Source organism: Vulpes vulpes, chromosome 8 (genome assembly GCF_048418805.1).
Source record: "Vulpes vulpes isolate BD-2025 chromosome 8, VulVul3, whole genome shotgun sequence".
NCBI classification, from domain to species: domain Eukaryota; kingdom Metazoa; phylum Chordata; class Mammalia; order Carnivora; family Canidae; genus Vulpes; species Vulpes vulpes.
Window position 1 is genome coordinate 41,608,901 of NC_132787.1, and position 19,260 is coordinate 41,628,160.

The following is a 19,260-nucleotide window of genomic DNA, read 5'->3' on the forward strand; positions in this document are numbered from 1 at the left end:
GAGATGGGATCCACTGTTTCTAGTCTGAATTGAGGGGGAAACTTGCAAAATCTGCATATAAGTAAGTACAAGCCGCTTCCTTTCTCTGCCCCTGGCTGCTGGAACATCTGTAAGCACTTGCTTTATTAAGATCTTTCCAAAACTTCCCATGGAAGACTGCAGTGGCAGATTGCACCAATGAGCAAAGAATATCTACCCCCTTCCTCCACTGCCCCCATGCCTGGAGGAGCGGGTGGGGGCTTGGGCAAGAGGAAGTCACAATGGCATCCCAGCTTGTCCCTGCTTACAATAGCGCTGCAGTTGCTGAGTGCCCCAGTCAAGGACTAATAATATCAATAATAGTCATTATAAGATTTTGCATCTGTGCAGGGTTTATTATGTTTCTCCCAAGGCAGTTTCACATTCAAAATCTTATTGAACTCCTACAATTCAGTGATGTAAACAGGGGAGGAATAAGAACCTCATTTACCATGACTTGACCTTCCTGAGGGCCAGTGATAGTGGAGGAGGAGTTGGGTCTCCATCTCCAGCTCAGTGCCATTCCCATTGCACTTTCCAGGGGCTCTCAGCCCTAGGCCCAGCTCCAAAATTTCCCCCATTCAGCCATCCCCACCCCCAATTTTCTCATTGTCCTAATTTCTGGCCCCTGGACTCCTTTGGCTCAGTCATGAGCCATCTGGTCTCTGAAAATCCAATCTAGCCATTGAAAGGAAGGAAGAATCTGGTATTTTTATCCACTGCTTAGAGGGGGGTTAATAATTAGGTGATCTGGGACCAATGGGAGCAGGGACGTTAGAAAAGAATTTATTCTAAAGCCTCTTGATGAGAAATGAGAAGGGAGAGAAAAAGACTTTGGTCTTTAAAAAATCAGCCGTATTAAGGTACAATTGCATCAATGAAGTTCACCCATTTTAAATGGGAGTTTAAAGAAATGTCTACAGTTCTGAAACCATTATCTCAATCAAGTTATAGAACATTTCCATCACCCCAGAGGACCCCTTGTTCCTTTTTGCAGTTCAATATCTCCCCTCCCATATCACTGAGACTGATCTGATGTCACTCTTGTTTTACCTTTTCTAGAAAGTCATACAAATGGAATCATACTAGTGTGTTGACTTTTGTGTCTAGCCTCCCTCATTTAGTGTGGTGCTCTTTTGAAACAAGTTTTGAAGGAAAGCCTGTTCCTTTTCATTGCTGAATAGTACTCCATTACATAGACATACCACATTTGTTTATCCATTTACCAGTTCATGGACATTTAGGTTGTTGCTGGGTTTTTTTTTATATGGATCTTTGTTTTATTGATACTGTCTCTACATACATTTGGAACACATGGGTCATATGTGATATATGTGCAGGATATATCATTTACTTAATTTACAGACTATGCTTGGTGAGCATATGTACTTGTGCCCCTCCTTGTTTTAACTGTGGGCCAGCTCCACCTCATTCCTACTCCTCTGTCCAGGGTGCAGATGTTCACAAAGTTTAGTCATATAAACTCATGAAATGAATATTCAAAGCAAAATGTTGTATTTAACTTTATTTATTGTGTTTTATTGTGAAGAACACTTAAGATGATATCTACTCTCTTCAATTTTTAAGTGTATAATATAGGCTTGTTGACTACAGGCAGGCACAATGTTGTACAGCAGTTCTCTAGAACTTATTCACAATGCATAATTGAAACTTTGTGCCCATTATTTAGCAATCTTCCATTTCCCCTTCCTCCCTCAGCCTCTGGTAACCACCATTTTCCTCTTTGATTTTATGAGTTTGACTATTTTAAGATACTTCATGTAAGTCGGATCATGTAGTATTTGTCCTTCCATGACTAGCTTATTTTACTGAAGGTAATGTCTTCAAGGTTCATCAGTGTGGTCACCTATCACAGGATTTCCTTCTTTTATTTTTTAAAATATTTTATTTATTTATTCATGAGAGACACAGAGAGAGAGAGAGGCAAAGACACAGGCAGAGGGAGAAGCAGGCTCCATGCAGGGAGCCCGATGTGGGACTCGATCCCAGGTCTCCAGGATCATGCCCTGGGCTGAAGGCAGCGCTAAACCGCTGAGCCACCTGGGCTGCCCGATTTCCTTCTTTTAAAAGCCTGAATAGTATTCCATTGTATGTATATACCACATTTTCTTTATCCACTTATCCACTGATGGACATTCAGATTGCTTATGAATTTTGACTATTGTGAATAGCATTGCACTGAATGTCGGGGTGCTAATATCTCTTCAAGATCCTAATTTCAGTTCTTGTGGATAAATAACCAGAAGTGGGATTTTGGGATCATATGGTAGTTCTATTTTTAATTTTTTGAGAAATCTCCATACTGTTTTCCATAGCAACATTTTGCATTCCCACCAACGGTGTACAAAGATTCCAGCTTCTCCACATCCTCTTCATCACTTGTCACATACATATATACATATGTTTTGATAACAGCCATCATAACGGGTGTGAGGTGATATCTCATTGTGGTTTTGATTTATATTTCCCTGATGATGAGTGACATTGAACATCTCTTCATATACCTATTGGCCCTTCATTTGTCTTCTTTGGAGGAATATTTTATTTAAGTCTTTAGCTCATTTTTAATGGAGTTATTAGCTTTTTTGCTCTTATACATTTTGGAAATTAATTGCTTATTTGATATATGGTTTGCAGATAATTTCTCCCATTCTATATGTTGCATTTTCACTCTGTGGTTTTCTTTGCTCTGTAGGAACTTTCTGGTTTAATGTAGTCCCACTTGTCTATTTTTGTTTTTGTTGCCTGTTGTTCCTTTCTTTTCTTCTTTCTTTCTTTCTTTCTTTCTTTCTTTCTTTCTTTCTTTCTTTCTTTCTTCTTTCTTTCTTTCTTTCTTTTTTCTTTCTTTCTTTCTTTCTTTCTTTTTCTTTTTCTTTTTTTTAAGATTTTATTTATTCATGAGAGACACAGAGAGAGAGAGAGGCAGAGACACAGGCAGAGGGAGAAGCAGGCTCCATGCAGGGAGCCTGATGTGGGACTCAATCCCAGGATCCTAGGATCACACCCTGAACCAACCAGACGCTCAACCGCTGAGCCACTCAGGCATCCCTGTTTCCTGTAGTTTCCATGTCATATCCATGAAATCATTGCCGAGACCAATGTCATGAATTTTTCTCCCTGTGTTTTTCTCTTCTAGAAGTTTTATAGTCTCAGGTCTGTGTTTAAGTCTATCATCCATTTTGAGCTGCTTCTGTGTACAGTTAGATATAAATCCAAATTCATAATTTTGCACGTGGATATCCACTTCACAATACCATTTGTTGAGACTATCATTTCCCCACTGTGCATTCTTGGCACCTTTGTCAAAGATTAATTGAATGTATATGTGTAGAATTCCCTGTTTTTTACTGCTGTGAACATTTGCTGCTCTGAATAGTTTTTTGTCAATTTATGTTTTAATTCATCTTGGGTAAATACCTAGGAATGCAATAACAATGAGTGTCTGTTTAACTTTATAAGAAACTGCCAGATTGCTTTCTGAAGTGTTGTACAATTTTACATTTCTTCCAGAAGTGTGTAAGAGTTCAAGGTGCTCCACACCCTTTTCAACCCTTAGTATTGTCAGACTTTTAAATTTTACTAATTCTAGTGGGTGTCTAATGGTATCTCATTGTGGTTTTAATGTGTATTTCCCTAATAACTTATCACATCATTAGTAGATTTTCTCTGGTGAAATATCTGTTTCAAATCTTTTGTATATTTTTCCATAAAGTTGTTTGTCTTTTTATTACTAAGTTGTAAGGATTATTCATTTTTAAATAGTATCTTTCAAAGAGAATATTTATTTTGATGAAGTCTAATTTATTAATTTTTTTCAATTATCCATGCTTTTTGTGTCCTACCTAGAAAATCTCTACATCCTCTAAGTCACACATTTTCTCCTATGTTTTCTTTGAGAAGTTTTTTATTGTACCTGCTATTTTAAGTCTATATTCCATTTTGTATTAATTTATATATAAATATGGCCCAGGGTATGAAGTCTATTTTTTTTGCATATGGATATTCCAGTGTTTCAGCACCATTTGTTAAAAAAATTATCATTCCCCATTGAATTACCTTGGTATTTTTACCATGAATCAATTAATATGAATTAATACATGTTTGAGTCTATTTCTAGCCTCTTTATTTAGTTCAATCCATCCATATGTCTGTGCTTCTGCCAATACCAAATTGTCTTAATTTTGGTAGCTTTATTTTAAGTCTTGAAAGCACAACTAGTTCTTGTTTCTCTTTCTTTTTTTTCTTTTTCAAGATTTTATTTATTTATTCATGAGAGACACACAGAGGGAAGCAGAAACATAGGCAGAGGGAGAAGCAGGCTTCCCACAGAGAGCCCAGTGTGGGACTCAATCCCAGGACCCCAGGATCACAACCTGAACCAAAGGCAGACACTCAACCACTGAGCCACTCAGGTGCCTCTTGTTCTAGTTTTTCAAAGTTGTTTTGGCTATTCAGCCTCTCCCACTCTCCCAGGAATAGGAGTGACCTCTGAGAAAAGGAGTGACATTTTCTTCCTATTCATCATGTTTATTTTAGATGGAGAAGTCTTCCTGGAAGAGGTGAGAAAATTAAGAGAAATATGAAAAAAAAATAATAAAGGAGCCTGGTCTTCAGACTCTACCAGCCCTAGTGATGGTGGTCCTAGGAGGGGTGGGGATCAGGGAGGTAACAGGAAAACGATTCTATGATTTCTCCCTTTTCTTGGAGCTCAAAGAAGCCCCTTTATGGAGGTCCCTGGCTGTTTTCTTCCAAGGACTAGTGGTTAAATCTTCTGTCTTCAACTTGAAAGGAGAGAAGGGGGTTCCTCATTCAAAGCTGCCCCTTGGGATCCTGGTTTTACCTCTTTGATTCTCCTGTTGGGAGTCCCCCTTCTTCCCTCTGCCAGCTTCATTTGCTGTATACACCATCAGTTCCTCCAAACTACTCGACTATTTTTATGGCCATGCAGTGAAATCCTGAGTCTCAACCCAAATACAGATGTGGGGAGTTATAGGTGCATAGCCTCCCAGAATTTTGAGAGCCTGGCCCTGGCTAAAGCTTTAGTTAGCTCCTGCCAGCACTTGCCATTTCCTTCCCCTCCCAGCCCCCTGGCCCCTTGGTCCCTGTTCTCCCCTGATAGCACCACCACTCTCTCCCAGCTTCCTTCCCATTTCTTCCAGGAACAGGGTCCTGTCCTTTTCTGGCTCTTCCTGAGGCTCTCCTCTTCCTTCAGATCCATGATGCCTTCTTTGAAGACCCTGAACCCCTTGTCTTGCTTGGATGATGGCCTGAAGTTCCTTAAGCCAGCTGCTCCTCACTCTACAACTCTCATTCCTGAGACTTCCAAGCTCCTTCCCAGCCCAGTCTCATGGCATGACCAGGGATGAGACACACATCAAAATTCTCATTCTGGGTCTGGACCACCCCATATTGCCACATCCTCACACAATTCTGCTACCCCCTGATATTTATCAGCTTGGGGTGCTTGGTGTCACTAAAGCCAGGAAGGACTGAATTCTGCCTAAAGTGATGGGCCATGGAATTAAAAATATAAGAAATAAGCTTTTGGCATGGATATGATAGCTGATTCTTGCTGTATCAAGGGGACATTCTCTGCCTTGTGATTCTCATAAAATGTAGCACTGGTTGACTTCAGGAAACAGGAAATGGTGGCGGCAGAAGAAAATTCTTCCTTTTCTCCTGTCATTTGAGCTGATGAAATGAAAGGGCTAGGTCAGATGAGTGAATGAATGAATGTTCAATTGTAAGCCTTTACCTTCAGGAGGTGTACAGGTATTCGATGTTGTATTTGATTCCCTAAAAGCAGATGCAGGCATTGCTACTGTCTTAGTTCTACTGGTGAGAAAACAGGCTTCAAGAGGTATTGGACTGGAATGAACTCACATGAGGGCCACAGCCCATTTGTGGAGAGCTGACAACACTGGCATAGACCCCAAAACCTTATGTGGAGTGGCATGGGGGCAAGGCCTCACATCAGGCATCCTGAGGGGAGAAAGCCTTATTCTGGGTTCTGTGGACAGAAGCCAGTGGTGCCTATGCCTCCGCCTCACACCTGGACAAGCTATGATGGGACATGCTGGCGACAGCCTTGGGTTGGTGCTATCCCAGGGACCCTGTCTTGTCCCTCCCAGACTCCCACTCCCCTTTGCAGCCTCCGGTGCCCACTGGCCCATCTGCTGTGGTGGCAGAGCTCCAAGAGAAAGAGGGAAGAAAAGAAAGCAGAGAGAGAGAGAGAGAGAGAGAGAGGGAGAGGGAGACACAAAGGACTATGACCTGTGGGCTAGGGATTCAGGAAGCAGTTCAAGGCAGTGTCAGTACAAGCCTTGGACTTGGACAGGGAAGAATGAACTTGGCGATGATCCCTCTGCCCACATTCTCATTACAGCTTCCTTTTTCAGCTTCAATCAAACAGGAACCTCTCCTTTGCCAATTTGGATGTTCTCTTAGCTGGTGGGCTCCCTGAGGCAGGGACTGCATGTGATGCTTCTTTGCATACTCATGCATTGAGCACCAGCAGTGTACCAGACACTGGGTTATGTGCTGGGTACTCCCAGTCCAGGGCTTGGTGGCTGGACACATGAATGCCCACTGGCCAAAAATCTTATGAAGTAAAGTAATGGGCATGATCCTTGAAACTAGCCTGCCTGGGGTTTAGGCTCTCCTACTAACCAGCTGTATGACCATGGGCAAGTCATTTATCTGCTCTGAGTCTTGGTTTTCTCAATTGTAAAAGAGAAAGTGATGACACATCCCATAAAGAGTTGTTGGAAGGGATGAGGCATATGTCAAATGCATGACACTTCATCAGTGTTCTATAAACTGACTATGCCTCAGTTTCCTCATCTGTAGAATTGATGAGGAAGTTTTGTTCAATGGTGTTTTGTGAGAATTAATAACAACACATGGGAAGTGTTAGCATAGTCTTGCCACATAGTAAACATTATAAAGTACTAAAATCAATGATTAGTATTTTGCTGCCCCAATTTAATTATCTATCTATCTATCTATCTATCTATCTATCTATCTATCTACTAAACGCTAGTCCTTATTTGTGTATTACTAGTTTTTCCACTACCATCTTCTTTCTGCTCTAGGATTCCATCCAGGGTACCACATGACAATTTGTTGTGTCTTCTTAGTTTTCTCTGGTCGTGACAGTTTCTGTCTCTTTTTGGTTCTCAGGACCTTGACAGTTTTGAGGAGTACTGGTCAGATAGTTTGTAGAATGTCCTCAATTTGCGTGTGTCTGTTGTTTTTCTTATGGTTAGCCTGGGGTTATAGCTTTGGGGGAAGAATGCCACAGAGGTGAAGTGCTCTTCTTGTCACACCCCCAATTTTATTTTTAATGGAAATGAATTCTTTGGATCCCTTTGTTTGGGTTCTCCTTTGGATTGAAGGGAAGGAAGTCTAGGAGGGTCAAAGCAATGTTCAGCCAACTTAAGCTAAGACCGTGGGGTCTTGGACCATGACCTTGGGCGGGGAGGGTGGCCAGGCTGGTCAGAGGTGGATAGAGCAGAACTTATAATTCATCATGAACTAAACCCAAGAGAAGGCAGGAAGGGAGTTTCTAATGGGGAGCCCCTGGCCCAGGTTGAGGAGGCCCATGGGATAGGAGGTGGATAGAGGAGAAATAGGAGAAGGGCTAAAGGCAAACTTCCCCCTCAGCTGGACTGTTCTGAGGGACCTCCTCAGCAGGAACCCTAAAAGAGACAGCAAGCCCCAAAAGCACTGCCATCCCAAGCCCAAGGTAGGGAAGGACCTGGGGACATCCAGGATTATATCGCCCAGTGCACATACCAACGAAGCTGAATCTGGAGGATTGGGAGGACCGTCTGGAGCCAGCCGAGTGCCTGACCAGGGAAGCAGGTCCCAGTTCTGAGAGGAGGCCTCTGAGAAATGGAGGCAGAATCAGAACAGAGCCCCCAGGCACCTGGCTTGTGGCTGTATCCCAGTGAGCTCTCCTTCCTGAAATGCTAGAGCCATGGGTAGTGAACAAACTCTGCCTCTTTGCCTAGGATCTTGGGGAGCTTTTGTTTGAATTCTGAGCCTACTCTGGGACATAGGTACTTCTGGTGGCAGGAACTGGGGGGTAGGTTTTCTGTCTCCTGCATACCTGGGTCTACCTGTCCCTCCACTGCTCTGAGCCAATCTGGTTCCTGTCCTGTCTTCCTCCTCCCTTCTCCTCAGGCTGGGCAGTCCTATAATGAGACATTTGGGATCCAGGCAATTCTCTAAAGGCTCTGATTTGCCCCAGGAACCCCGGGGCTGGAATAAAGGAGGTGAGGGGAGCTGGAAAAGTGAACTCGGACTTTGGTCAGGGAACTACTGTAGACAAATTACTTCCCCACTCTGAGCCCAGTTTTCTAATGTGTGAAATGAGGGATTAGATTCAATTATTTTCCTTACTGCCCTTTTACAAAACTATGTTAGTTGCATTAATTGTCAGTCTATAATCTATATATAATCCATAATCATAACTTACTAAATTAACAAAAACCCAAGATAAAAATTGTCTGTAATCTACCCTGAAATCATATTAATATTTGTGTTGGTTCCTGATACTTCCTAATCCTTGTTCAGGTACATATTCAATTTTAATATATTTACAATAATATCATAAGTAGGATTTATATTGAACAATTTCAGCTAACATTATACCAAGCATATTTTTTCCTTTTCCTTTTTTTTGCCTCCTTTGTCTCTACTCTTTTCTTGCTGAGGTAGCTAATATGAACCACTTACTTATATATGCACTCATGTAAAAATACAGTATATTGTACAGAATGTGTATTTAGGGGAGAAGAGTCATTATTTTACAAATCTATATACATTTCTCTGCTGCTTGCTTTTCTCATTTAGCCAAGAGATACCACACATAATTCCACTTGGAGATATAGCGCATAACTCTATGGTGTGGATGAAGCTATCCCAATGTATTCAATCAGTCCCTGATTGATGGAGACCGTGGTTATTTCCAGCTGTTTTGTTTCCCTCACTAAAAATGATGTTGCCATGACATTTTGTACAAATACCTTTATGAATAGGTTACTTGCATCCCTAAGGTATAGAATTCCAGAGGTGGGACTGCCAGGTAAGAAGACATGTGTTCTTTTTAATCTCCTAAAACAGCTGTAAAAATTCACAGCCACACAGGTAGTAGATCAAGGCACTTCTTTGCCCACATTCTCACCAGCACTTGTAGTTACTTGTCTTTCTAACGGATGAGAAAAGGCATCTTTGTGTTGCTTCAATTTGCACTTCCCTATTTACTAGGAAGGTAGAGCATCTTTCCATTTATTTGTTAGCCCTTTGGATTTCCTCTTCGGTCAATCGGATTTCATTTCCTTTGCTCATTTTTTTCTACTGGGTCTGTCTTCACGTTATAAATTTGTGGGATCTCAATGTAGGATATGAACTTGCCTTCTGTCATATGCATTGCAAATATATTTTCCCACTCAATCATTTGTCATTTGACTTATTAGAGTATCTTTTTCCATACAAGATGTTTTCATTTTATGTAGTCAGATATATTTCTTTTTCCGAATGGCCTTTCAATTTTCTGTTTTGTCTTCAAAGTCTCCCCAACACATAAGCTGTCTTCCTAGGTTTCCTTGTAAGTTTTCCCTTCTTTTACTTTTTCCTACTGAAACATGAAATCTTTCTGGAATTATTTTTTGTCAAATTAAGGTAGGCTCCATCGTTATTTTCTTCCATGGGAAGAACCAAACTCAGCAGCTTCTAATCTATGTTCTTATAATCCTGGGGCCCCCAAGAGACGCCAGGAGGTGGCTACCAAAATTGAGGCTGGCAGGTCAGGGAGGTGGCAGAGACTTCCCACTTCCTGACCATAGAGCTATCCCACTTTGGTTGTTTTATACAATGAGCTCCCAGTAAAGACTGGGTTTGGACACAGTGTTCTGAGGCCAAAGGAGGTCTAAAAAACCTCTTTCATGCAATCTTTGGGGGCCTTTCCAGGTCTAACATCTTCTGACTCCATGATGGTGAGTGCTTGCTAAGAGAAAGAAGACAACATGTCAGCATAACTTTATATAAAAGTAATTTTAATATTAAATCGCAAGATGGCTCAAAGTAGATATTAGAATCACAGAGTTTTGGAGATAGAAGGCACCTTGGAAATCATCTAGTCTAATGACTCTCAATTATTGCTACCATTCAAATCACCTGGATGCTTATAAAAAGTCCTGGTGTCCCTGACTGGGGCCAGACCAAGTGAATCAGTCCCTGGGTGGAGGTAGGGCCAAGGCACTGATGGTTTAAAAAGTCTCCTGGTGATTCTAATGAGCAACTAGGGTTGAAGACCACTTCTCTAGTTCAACTCCATTATTTCATTAGCAAATATATTGAGACCCAGGAAAGATGAACTGAGGTATCACACAGCTGGGTAGCTCTAGAGTTGGCACTAGAACCTATATCTCCACCTCTGGGGTGGCTTTTTCATTTGCATCAAACAAATCCTTCATCAAGCGCGTGACTTGGATTTTCACCCGGCAACACTAAAATCTCTGTATGAGTGCTTTGTATCTTTGCATATGATCAGCTTAAACACATTCACTGCATACAGTTCTGTGCATCATAGATGAATAGACCTAGTTTAGACTTGCTGGACCATAGTGGGGAACAGGGTTGAAAACAACTATAATGATGAAAGATAGAGCCGAATTAATGGGACATCCTATGCAGAGGAACCTGCTGCAGGGCTGGAAGCTGAGAAGGAGGAAGAGCTGCTGATGGGAGGTCCAGGGGCTGCAAGCAGGAGGTGCCGTTTGAATAGGCACTGTCTACTGTCTGGTTGAGAAAACCCTTGATGACAGAAACTCGGTGCTGCATTGCCTTCCCAAGAGCAGTGCGTGCTTACTCTGTGGTAACACAGGTCAAGGGGTCTGGAGGAGGAAAGCCTTGGTACCAGCTGGGTCCAGTCTGTTGAGGCCACCTCTGACCTTCTCCCTCTGCTCTGCCCTCAGGAATGAGACCGTGCTGCACCAGTTCTGCTGCCCAGCTGCTGACGCTGAACAGAAGCCCGCCTGCTCTGACTCGGTCTCACAAAGGTGGGGATGAACTGGTGGCTGTCCTCCCTTCCCTACCCCCACTGTCCTTCCCCCAGAGCAAAGCACATTACACAGCACCTCTTCCTCTGAGTTCTGTGCTCCTGTTTCTCTGTTTTTACCTCCTTCCTCCTGCTTCCGTTTCTCTTTCCTTCCTCTGGACCCCAGATGAACCATTCCCAACTCTTGAGGTCATCATACCCCATTGTTTAAATTTCAAACTAGGCTCCTTCCCCCTAAACGACCTACATAAAATGTCGTCTTTTTATTTTTATTTATTTATTTTTTAAAGATTTTATTTATTCATGAGAGAGATAGAGAGAGAGAGAGAGAGAGAGAGAGAGAGAGGCAGAGACACAGGCAGAGGGAGAAGCAGGCTCCATGCAAGGAGCCTGACATGGGACTCGATCCCGGGACTCCAGGATTACACCCTGGGCCGAAGGCAGGCGCCAAACCGCTGAGCCACCCAGGGATCCCCAAATGTCGTCTTTTTAAACATCAAGAGAAAATAATTATTAATTTGTATGTTATATAAATATTTATATATTTATAAATTACATATATGTGTATATATATATATATATATATATACAGTCCTAGGTCTTTTATATATATATATAGAGAGAGAGAGTCTGGAACTCAAGAGGTGCTCAACCAATGGTAGTGCCTATTCTTTCTATTATAGCAAAGATTTACAGTTTTCTTTCTTTCTCCTTCCATAAAGGAGCCGAGATGACTGGGTTAGTTTTCAGGATTTCGAAACTTGACTCAGATAGCTGTCAACCTGGGAAGTAAGGGGGAGTGTTAGGTCAAGAGTCAGTGTCACTGTCCCTGGCTTTCTTCATCTTGTTTGTGTTAGTCATGGTCCCTCTTTAATTAATTAAAAAAATTAATTAATTAATTTTTTACTAGGAAAATATCAGATCATTTAATAGTCATTGATGACATCTTAAGTAATAAATTTAAATATATATGTATATGTATTATGTACATATATATATTATTGTGATTGAACAGGCATAGCATGGCAATGTAATGAGACAGAAAATATAGGTTTTACAGTATATATTTGGGGTCTTTCCAATATTGTCAATAATATAGCAGCCTTCAGTGGGAAATAGTCATAGTCATCAAAAAATCTATTTGCTTAGCCTCTAAATGTACTATAAATTTTTCATTTTACCGTGGAGTACATCCACATTCATCTAAGTTTATGTGCATCATTGTCATCACATTTGCAAAGCCTGCGCGGAAAGGGCAGTGAGTCATCAAGCGCTGTGCGGACGCATGAGCATAGCAGGGCAGCTCTGCGCGGCCAGCTTCCTATGCTCCGACCTTTCTTCTCCCCTTGTCAGCTCCCAGCTATTTGCTGTGTATGGGTTACATCTTGGGACTGACACCTGACAGCAACCTGAGCAGGTGCTCAGAGGGTGCCTTGCCCCTTTACTCTTTCTTTATATTCCTTAAACTCAAGACTTTCCTGGGATGTGAGTGTTTAATACTTCTGTTCAGGGCCAGCCACTTCCTCAGTGAGAGCAGGAGAAAAGAGAGCCAGTCTGAACAGCTGAAGTCACTGTCCCTCTGTCCGCCCACCTATTTTAATCATTCTCCTTCTCAGGCTCTCTTCTTTCTTTTGTCCTTCCAGCTCTCCTCTTCCTCTCCCACACCCAATTCCACTCCTCTCCCTAGTTTTGATCCCAGATCCTTGCCCTGTCAGCCCCGGTCCTTTATTACACTTTCTTCTCTTTTTACCACTTTTTCTGTCTCACTTCTGCATGTCTCTTTTCTTGTTTCTGACTTGACTGGGAGTCAAGATACTCAGATTCTGGCCAGAAATTTGCCCCAGTTTGTCTCCGGTTGTTGGGACAAATTTGGGCAAGTTACTCAGCTCCCTCTGGGCCTGTTTCCCCATCTGTATGATCAAGGGTGGGGAGTCTATCTGGAAAGTAACGTTGACATATAATCTCATTGAGTCTTTCAGTTGTTCAGTGAGGTTGAACCAGGGAGGTTTTCTTATCCCTGTCTCACGTGAGAGCAGAGGGAGATTCAGAGCTCAACGACCTTGCCCGCAATCACACACCCAGAAAGTAAGTACTGGTGCCCAGACTTGCCCTGAGGGCAGGTGACTACTACTGCTCAGTCATCAGGACTCAATGATTCCATTATCTTTTTTCCTTTGTTCCTTGGAAAGTAAGTAGGTGGTAATCAGAGATGGTGGCTTTTGATATAAAACCACTGCTTAGGGACAGAAGCTCGGGTAAGGCCACTTGGATTCTGGGGGAAATCCCCATCTAGTGGGGCACTGTAATGCCCCCAATTTGAAAATGGCTCGTCTGGAAAACTGGAAGGAGAAAGAAATGGGAGAATGAGACAGGAGGAGAGGAAAAGAAAGAGGACAGAGAGTGGAGTGACATCCAGGTGATCTCTGAGGAAAGGGACCAAGGGCCTTGCTTGACTCCTTCCCATGAACTGTCACTGTTCAGACACACAGTGGAGTCTTCTTAAAAATGTCCTCCCTGGCGAGGCAGGAAGAAGAGAAAAAAGCTGCCTGCCTAGGCGACCTCCCACCCATCCACCCAGCTCAATTCAGTGAATGTTTAATTACTACCACCCAAGCACCAGGCATAGATGAGGACAGATAGCAGGGTGTCCTCAAGCTCAGTCCTGGCAGAGTGCCAGCAACAGAAGTCCTCCCTAGCGTTTCCCATGGCCATCCTCTCTCTCGCTCTCATCCTTCCCATTCCTCCACCTGCCCACACTCCTCTGCCTGCGGGGTCCACCCTGCAGCCCTGGATTCTGGTGGGAAGGGGTGGGAGGAGCTGGCGTGCCCTGTGGGAGAGGGGAGGCCGAGGTTGGGGTGGAGGCACTCTGGAAGGGAGGGTGGGAGACCATTCGGTGGTGGAGGGCCCATGAGCACTGCCCACCGCCGCCCTCTCCACTGCGCAGGGCAGGGGGACTTGTCCCCAGTTGGTCCAGACCTTCAGCTGCTGTCCGCCTCTGCTCCCAGTTATTCCAAATTGTCCTGTTTGGTTTGTAGTTTCCTAGAGCATATTTCTATCCGTCCATGTGTCTGTCTGTCTGTGTCTCTGATGTCAGTTTCTCGGCTTCTCTGGGAGGAAGCCTTCTGGATGTCTTCTGACAGTCTAACTGTGTGTGTCTGTCAGTCTATCTGTTCTCGGCTTCATGGGGGACATTCCATCTGAGAAAGTTTTCTTCCATTAGACCCCAACATCCCCACTACCAGGCCTTTCCTGACCCCTTCATAGCCCCTTATCCCTCTTCTTTAATCAGATCTCCTGCCTCCCGAGTGTAGCCCAGACCTCCCTGTAAATTGCTCTGTGAGAATGTGCCAAGGTCAGAGACTGGGCTGTGGGCTAGTGCAGGGTGAGTGGGCCACGGTGCAAGATCTGGGGCTGGGCTGCAGGGCTCTGAGACTAGCCAGGCTCCGGTCTGTCCACTTCCCACTCGGCCGCCTCGGAGTTCTCTGAGGATAAGCCCATTGGTCTCTATGAGAGCCCCTAATAAGAAGGTCTAACCCACTCAATGAGGTCTCAGGGTCCCTGAGAACTTTGGTGTGTGAACTCAGAGCTGGCTGTCTCACATCCTTCCTGTGCACCCAGGCTGAAGCCAGGGGTGACCAAGGTCAGCCTGAGTTTGAGGTGTCCGACCTCAGGCTGTGGGGCTGAGCAAGAATCCCTTCCTTGAGCTGCTGGACTCTTCCCCTAGGGGCGGCATGGTAACTGGTCTCTGTAAGTGGATCAACCACAGCCCCATCAGTCAGTGATGTGGAGAGGAGCTGCCACAGCCTGGGGCAAACCTTCAGCCCAGGAGAGAGATTGGGGATGGGGCAGAAGAAATCCTTACCCCTCCGGAAGAGGCAGCCAAGCTCCAGCCCTGGAGGAGGGGGTGGGGGTTGCTGGGACAACCTGCCCAGCCACCAATAGAGCAGCCTTTGGGGAATGGGGTCGGGAGAAACTCTATCTTGGGACCTGGAGCCTACCAGGGAGTGATGGTCCCGAAAGTGGGAAGACCCAAGTGAAGCAAGCTGGGTATCTGTAAGAAAGGAGGCCAAGGGCTGGACCACCCAAGAATGGTGCCTAGGCTTTCAAGCCCCTAGGCAAAGTGCCTAGGCTTACCAGGGTAATTAAGCCCTCAGGTGAGAGCTGGGGGGGGGGGGGGTGGAGCCCAGAGCAGCCAGCCAGGGGCAGCAAGTGCGTGCCAGGCTCTTTCTTCCCCCTTCCCTACCTCCTCCTGCTGCTAGCTAATGACAGGGCTTTATTCTAGGGAACTGAATAGGCTAGTAATTGCAGTCCTACTTTCAATTCCGTGGCTCTCCCTCCCTCTCAGCCTCTCAGTGACACTCGGAACAATGACCCTGGAGCTGGCCAGCCACCTCCCAGCATCCAGCAGAATGGCAGCCCATTTGTCTCTGTGGGTGGCAATGGGGCCAAGTTGAGGAAGATTAGCTTCTATTAGAGTAATGAGAGGAGGCTCGTATTTGGTCCTTCCTCCTCACCTACCCCACCCTTACTCCAGGATGGAAGATACACTAATATTTCTTGAACATAATATTTATTGAACATGGCAGCGATGTTGCACTAAGCACTCTCAATATTTTATCTCAATTCTGCGAGACAGTAAGGAATCTGGGATGGAGACAAGTCTTTTTTTTTTTTTTTTTTTTTAAGATTTTATTTATTTATGAGAGAGAGAGAGAGAGAGAGGCAGAGACACAGGCAGAGGGAGAAGCAGGCTCCATGAAGGGAGCCCAACATGGGACTCGATCCCGCGTCTCCAGGATCAGGCCCTGGGCTGAAGGCGGCCCTAAACCGCTGAGTCACCTGGGCTGCCCAGAAGTCCTGTTTCTTGATAGAGAGATGGTGCTAATCAGTTCTGGAGGTAGAAGGTGAGCTCAGTTCTAATTCCAAAATGCAACCTCTTTCCGCTGAGCTGCTGCTAGGATTTTTTTTTTTTCTTTCCTTTTCTTTCTTAAAGAGCACAGGAGAAATCCTTGTAGGCATTTCTTTTGATCTTAAATAACATCTATTTTCTGTGATTGTAAGTTATACTTGCTAGTTGTTGGAAATACGGAAAATGCAGAAGTATAAAGAAGAAAATAATTCAATCCAGTTATATACAATTAACCACTGTCAATATATTAGGGTGCAACCTTCCAGGGTGTTATTTTTCCAGGCCCTGGATTTTGCAAAAAGAGAAAAGATTTTGCAGCCCGCACTTCGCACTCAGTAAGCTGCGCCGTCTAGGAGAGCCTCCGGCCCGCAGCAGCCCCTCCCGTGCCCCCACCCCTCTGGGCGCCGCCTGCACCTGCACCTGCGCCTGCACCTGCACCTGCGCCTGCACCTGCGCCTGCACCTGCGCCTGCACCCGGCCCCCCGCCCCCCACCCCCCCCCGGCCCTGGGCGCCGCCCTGGAGGAGGGGAGCGCCCTGCGTCAGCACCGCAGGCGCCGCGGTCGGGCCCGGGGCGAGATCAATGACCAGCCAGTGTTTACTCAGCGATTGCGGAGCAATTAAATTCTCAGTCGATACTGTTCAGTCTTGGAAGAGCCGGGCTGGGAGCCTGGGCGTCACGTGCCGCGGGGAGGGGCAGGGCTGGTCCGGGCCGCCCCGCCGGGCAGCCGAGAACACCCCCTCCTAGGCCCGAGGGTGGGGCGGTGGGGTCTCTGCGGTCTCGGCCTTCCCTCCGCGCACCCGGACGGCAGCCGAGGCCGAGGGGGAGTTGCCTGGGCTCTCCCGCGGCCGGTGGTTACTTCCCAAAGGCCTTGGCGAGGGTCGGATCGTGCGACCCGATGCGGTGTGGTGACAGGTTCCCCGATGCATCTGCCGGCTGCGGGCCCGGCGGTGGACCTCGGCCTGGGGACCACACAGCCGCCCCGCGGAAGTGCCCAGGGGAGGCGGAGGGGACGGAGCCGAGGGGCTGCCCCTTCTTACCTGGGCTTTGCTCCCCAGCGCCCTGAGGATTTCTGTGTAGTTCCAGCAGGATCCACCTTGGCTGGGCTCTGTACCTGAGGATAACCACAGGGAAAATGGCAGAAGGATGTTCAGTCCTGGAGCTAGGGAAATGTGTCCTCTGATAAACCATAGGGCCGGTCTCTTCTCCTGTCCATGCTTTTGCCCCATCTTCCCCACCAGAGGCACAAAAGATAAAACAGATGTCAGAATCCTTTGACAGCTGGGTCAGGAATGTCCTCCCCCACCCCTAATTCCCAAGAGTCCAGAGACTATTAGAAAAGCTTGGTCTTGTCATAATTTTCCGCTTTCTGTTCAGAGGGTTTGCCTCAGCAGCCGTGTGAAGCTTGGGTTTGGCGTCAAGTATTTCTCGGGGCCAATTTCCTTATGTACCTTCCCCTCTCAGTCACTCTGTAAGGCCAGTCTCTCCATGGGATGGAGGCTGTAGCCTGGTTTGCAGATCAAGGACCTTGATCTCGTGCCCCTCCACCCTACAGATGATGCTGTTTGCGCATTCCAGGCAGCAGCAGGTAAACCCATCAGAGCCACCAAACTGAAAAAGGAAAGGACCCAGAGAGTATTTGGGAGGGGGGGGGGGCAGAAGAGCTTTAGGCTTTATTATTTAAAGAAATAAACATAACTAAAGATAATACTCCCAGAACAACAAAATGAAAGCTACCACAAGAAATGCCTAACTATCTCTGTTTAGTGGGTATTCATTAATGCAGAATTTTGTCCAACTTGGGGAAACAGATTCTTTTTTCATTTACCAGAAACTTCTTATTTGAGTCTTTTGGATATTCTTTTTTCATTCCCAGAAAGAATGCCCTCTCCTTGCAGCCCTAAGCGATTTTTCTAAGAGATGGTGGTTACATGGATGCTTTTGGTTTGGTTTGGTTTTCTCCTCTGAAAGTAATATTTATCCATTCATTTATCTTTCAACCAATAACATGACCATAAAAATAATTTATAATTTCAATAAGTGTTTCTGCTTCTATGACAAAAAGGGTTTTAAGTCTGTTTCATCAAACCAAAAGACAGGCAATCATCTTACTCTGCAGCAAGAGTGATTTGATCAGATCTGACATTCTTGAGGACATTAATGCCTTTGACAGAGGCCTTGGAATGGCTTGAGAAAGGAGAATTTAGAGATTTCTTTTGTGATGATGAAAAAACAAAACAAAACAAAAAACAGGAAGGACAGCTGTCTGTGAAGGAAGACTGGCATATGTTGCTGTCTTCAACACAGAGAAGTGCCAGCAGGATCAAAATGAAAGGGACTGTTGCTTTTGAACCACAGGATGTCCGGCTGGGGGAGGCCTCAGGGATGCATCACCCATTATCACACAGGTAGGAGATGCGGGAGGGTGCCTTGCCCAAGGTCTCCCAGCTGGTGAAGTGTAGAACAGGGTCTACACTACAGGGTCTACAGGGCTCAGTCTTCCTGAAGAGCTGGTGCTTTCCACCCCCAGACTTCTCTATGCCTCAATTTCCTTAGCTACCTCATGAGAGGGTGAATGTTATCCCCAATAAGGCCCAGGCAACAGTGATCCCATAAGAAGACACTCTGCGGTGGTTGGAGGGCCGGCATACCTGCGGAGCACCTGGCAGGTGGTGGTGGTGGGGGAGGGTTTGACAAATCCAAACAAAGGACAAGTGGCACAGTGGGGACAGCAGACCAAGAAGCAAATGGGAACAGCAACATCCGGACTAGCGCAAGCATATGTAACACATGAGAAGTGTTGGGTGGGCCGGCGCCTAGGTTCTGTCTTTGTTCTACTTATCGTTTTTTTTTTTTAAGATTTTATTTATTTATTAATGAGAGACAGAGAGACAGAGAGGCAGAGACACAGGCAGAGGGAGAAGCAGGCTCCATGCAGGGAGCCCGAGGCAGGACTTGATGCCCGGACGGGGATCACGCCCTGAGCTGAAGGCAGACACTCAACCACTGAGCCACCCAGGCGCCCCCGTTCTACTCATTGTTAAAGCACAAAAGGAAAATTTCGAAAGAAGCAAAGCCTGGCCTCACTCATAATCCTCTAGCATTCTCACAGCACCTCCTGGCATTGTGGACAGGGTGGCCTGGATGCTGGGCTGTGCCTCCACCCCTGCACCCCTGCATGCTCCAGGGAAGAGCCTGTTGCCCATTTCTCTTCCACCATAGATGCACTTGCCTTCACTCCAAGGACA

At 45.4% G+C, this 19,260-nt stretch overlaps 1 protein-coding gene across 7 annotated transcripts in view; it reads left to right on the forward strand.

The window, feature by feature from the left end:
• The window catches only part of IQSEC3 (IQ motif and Sec7 domain ArfGEF 3), a 110,661-nt gene that overhangs the window by 23,759 nt on the left and 67,642 nt on the right, over positions 1–19,260 (forward strand). For all 7 annotated transcript variants that reach the window (XR_012002996.1, XR_012002997.1, XR_012002998.1 and 4 more), the window contains exon 2: positions 11,022–11,105. Coding sequence is in view for 3 of the 7 variants with exons in the window: in XM_072766260.1 (XP_072622361.1) it covers positions 11,022–11,105 (84 nt within the window). In the remaining 4 variants the exon portion in view is untranslated. The remainder of the gene's footprint in view (positions 1–11,021; positions 11,106–19,260) is intronic.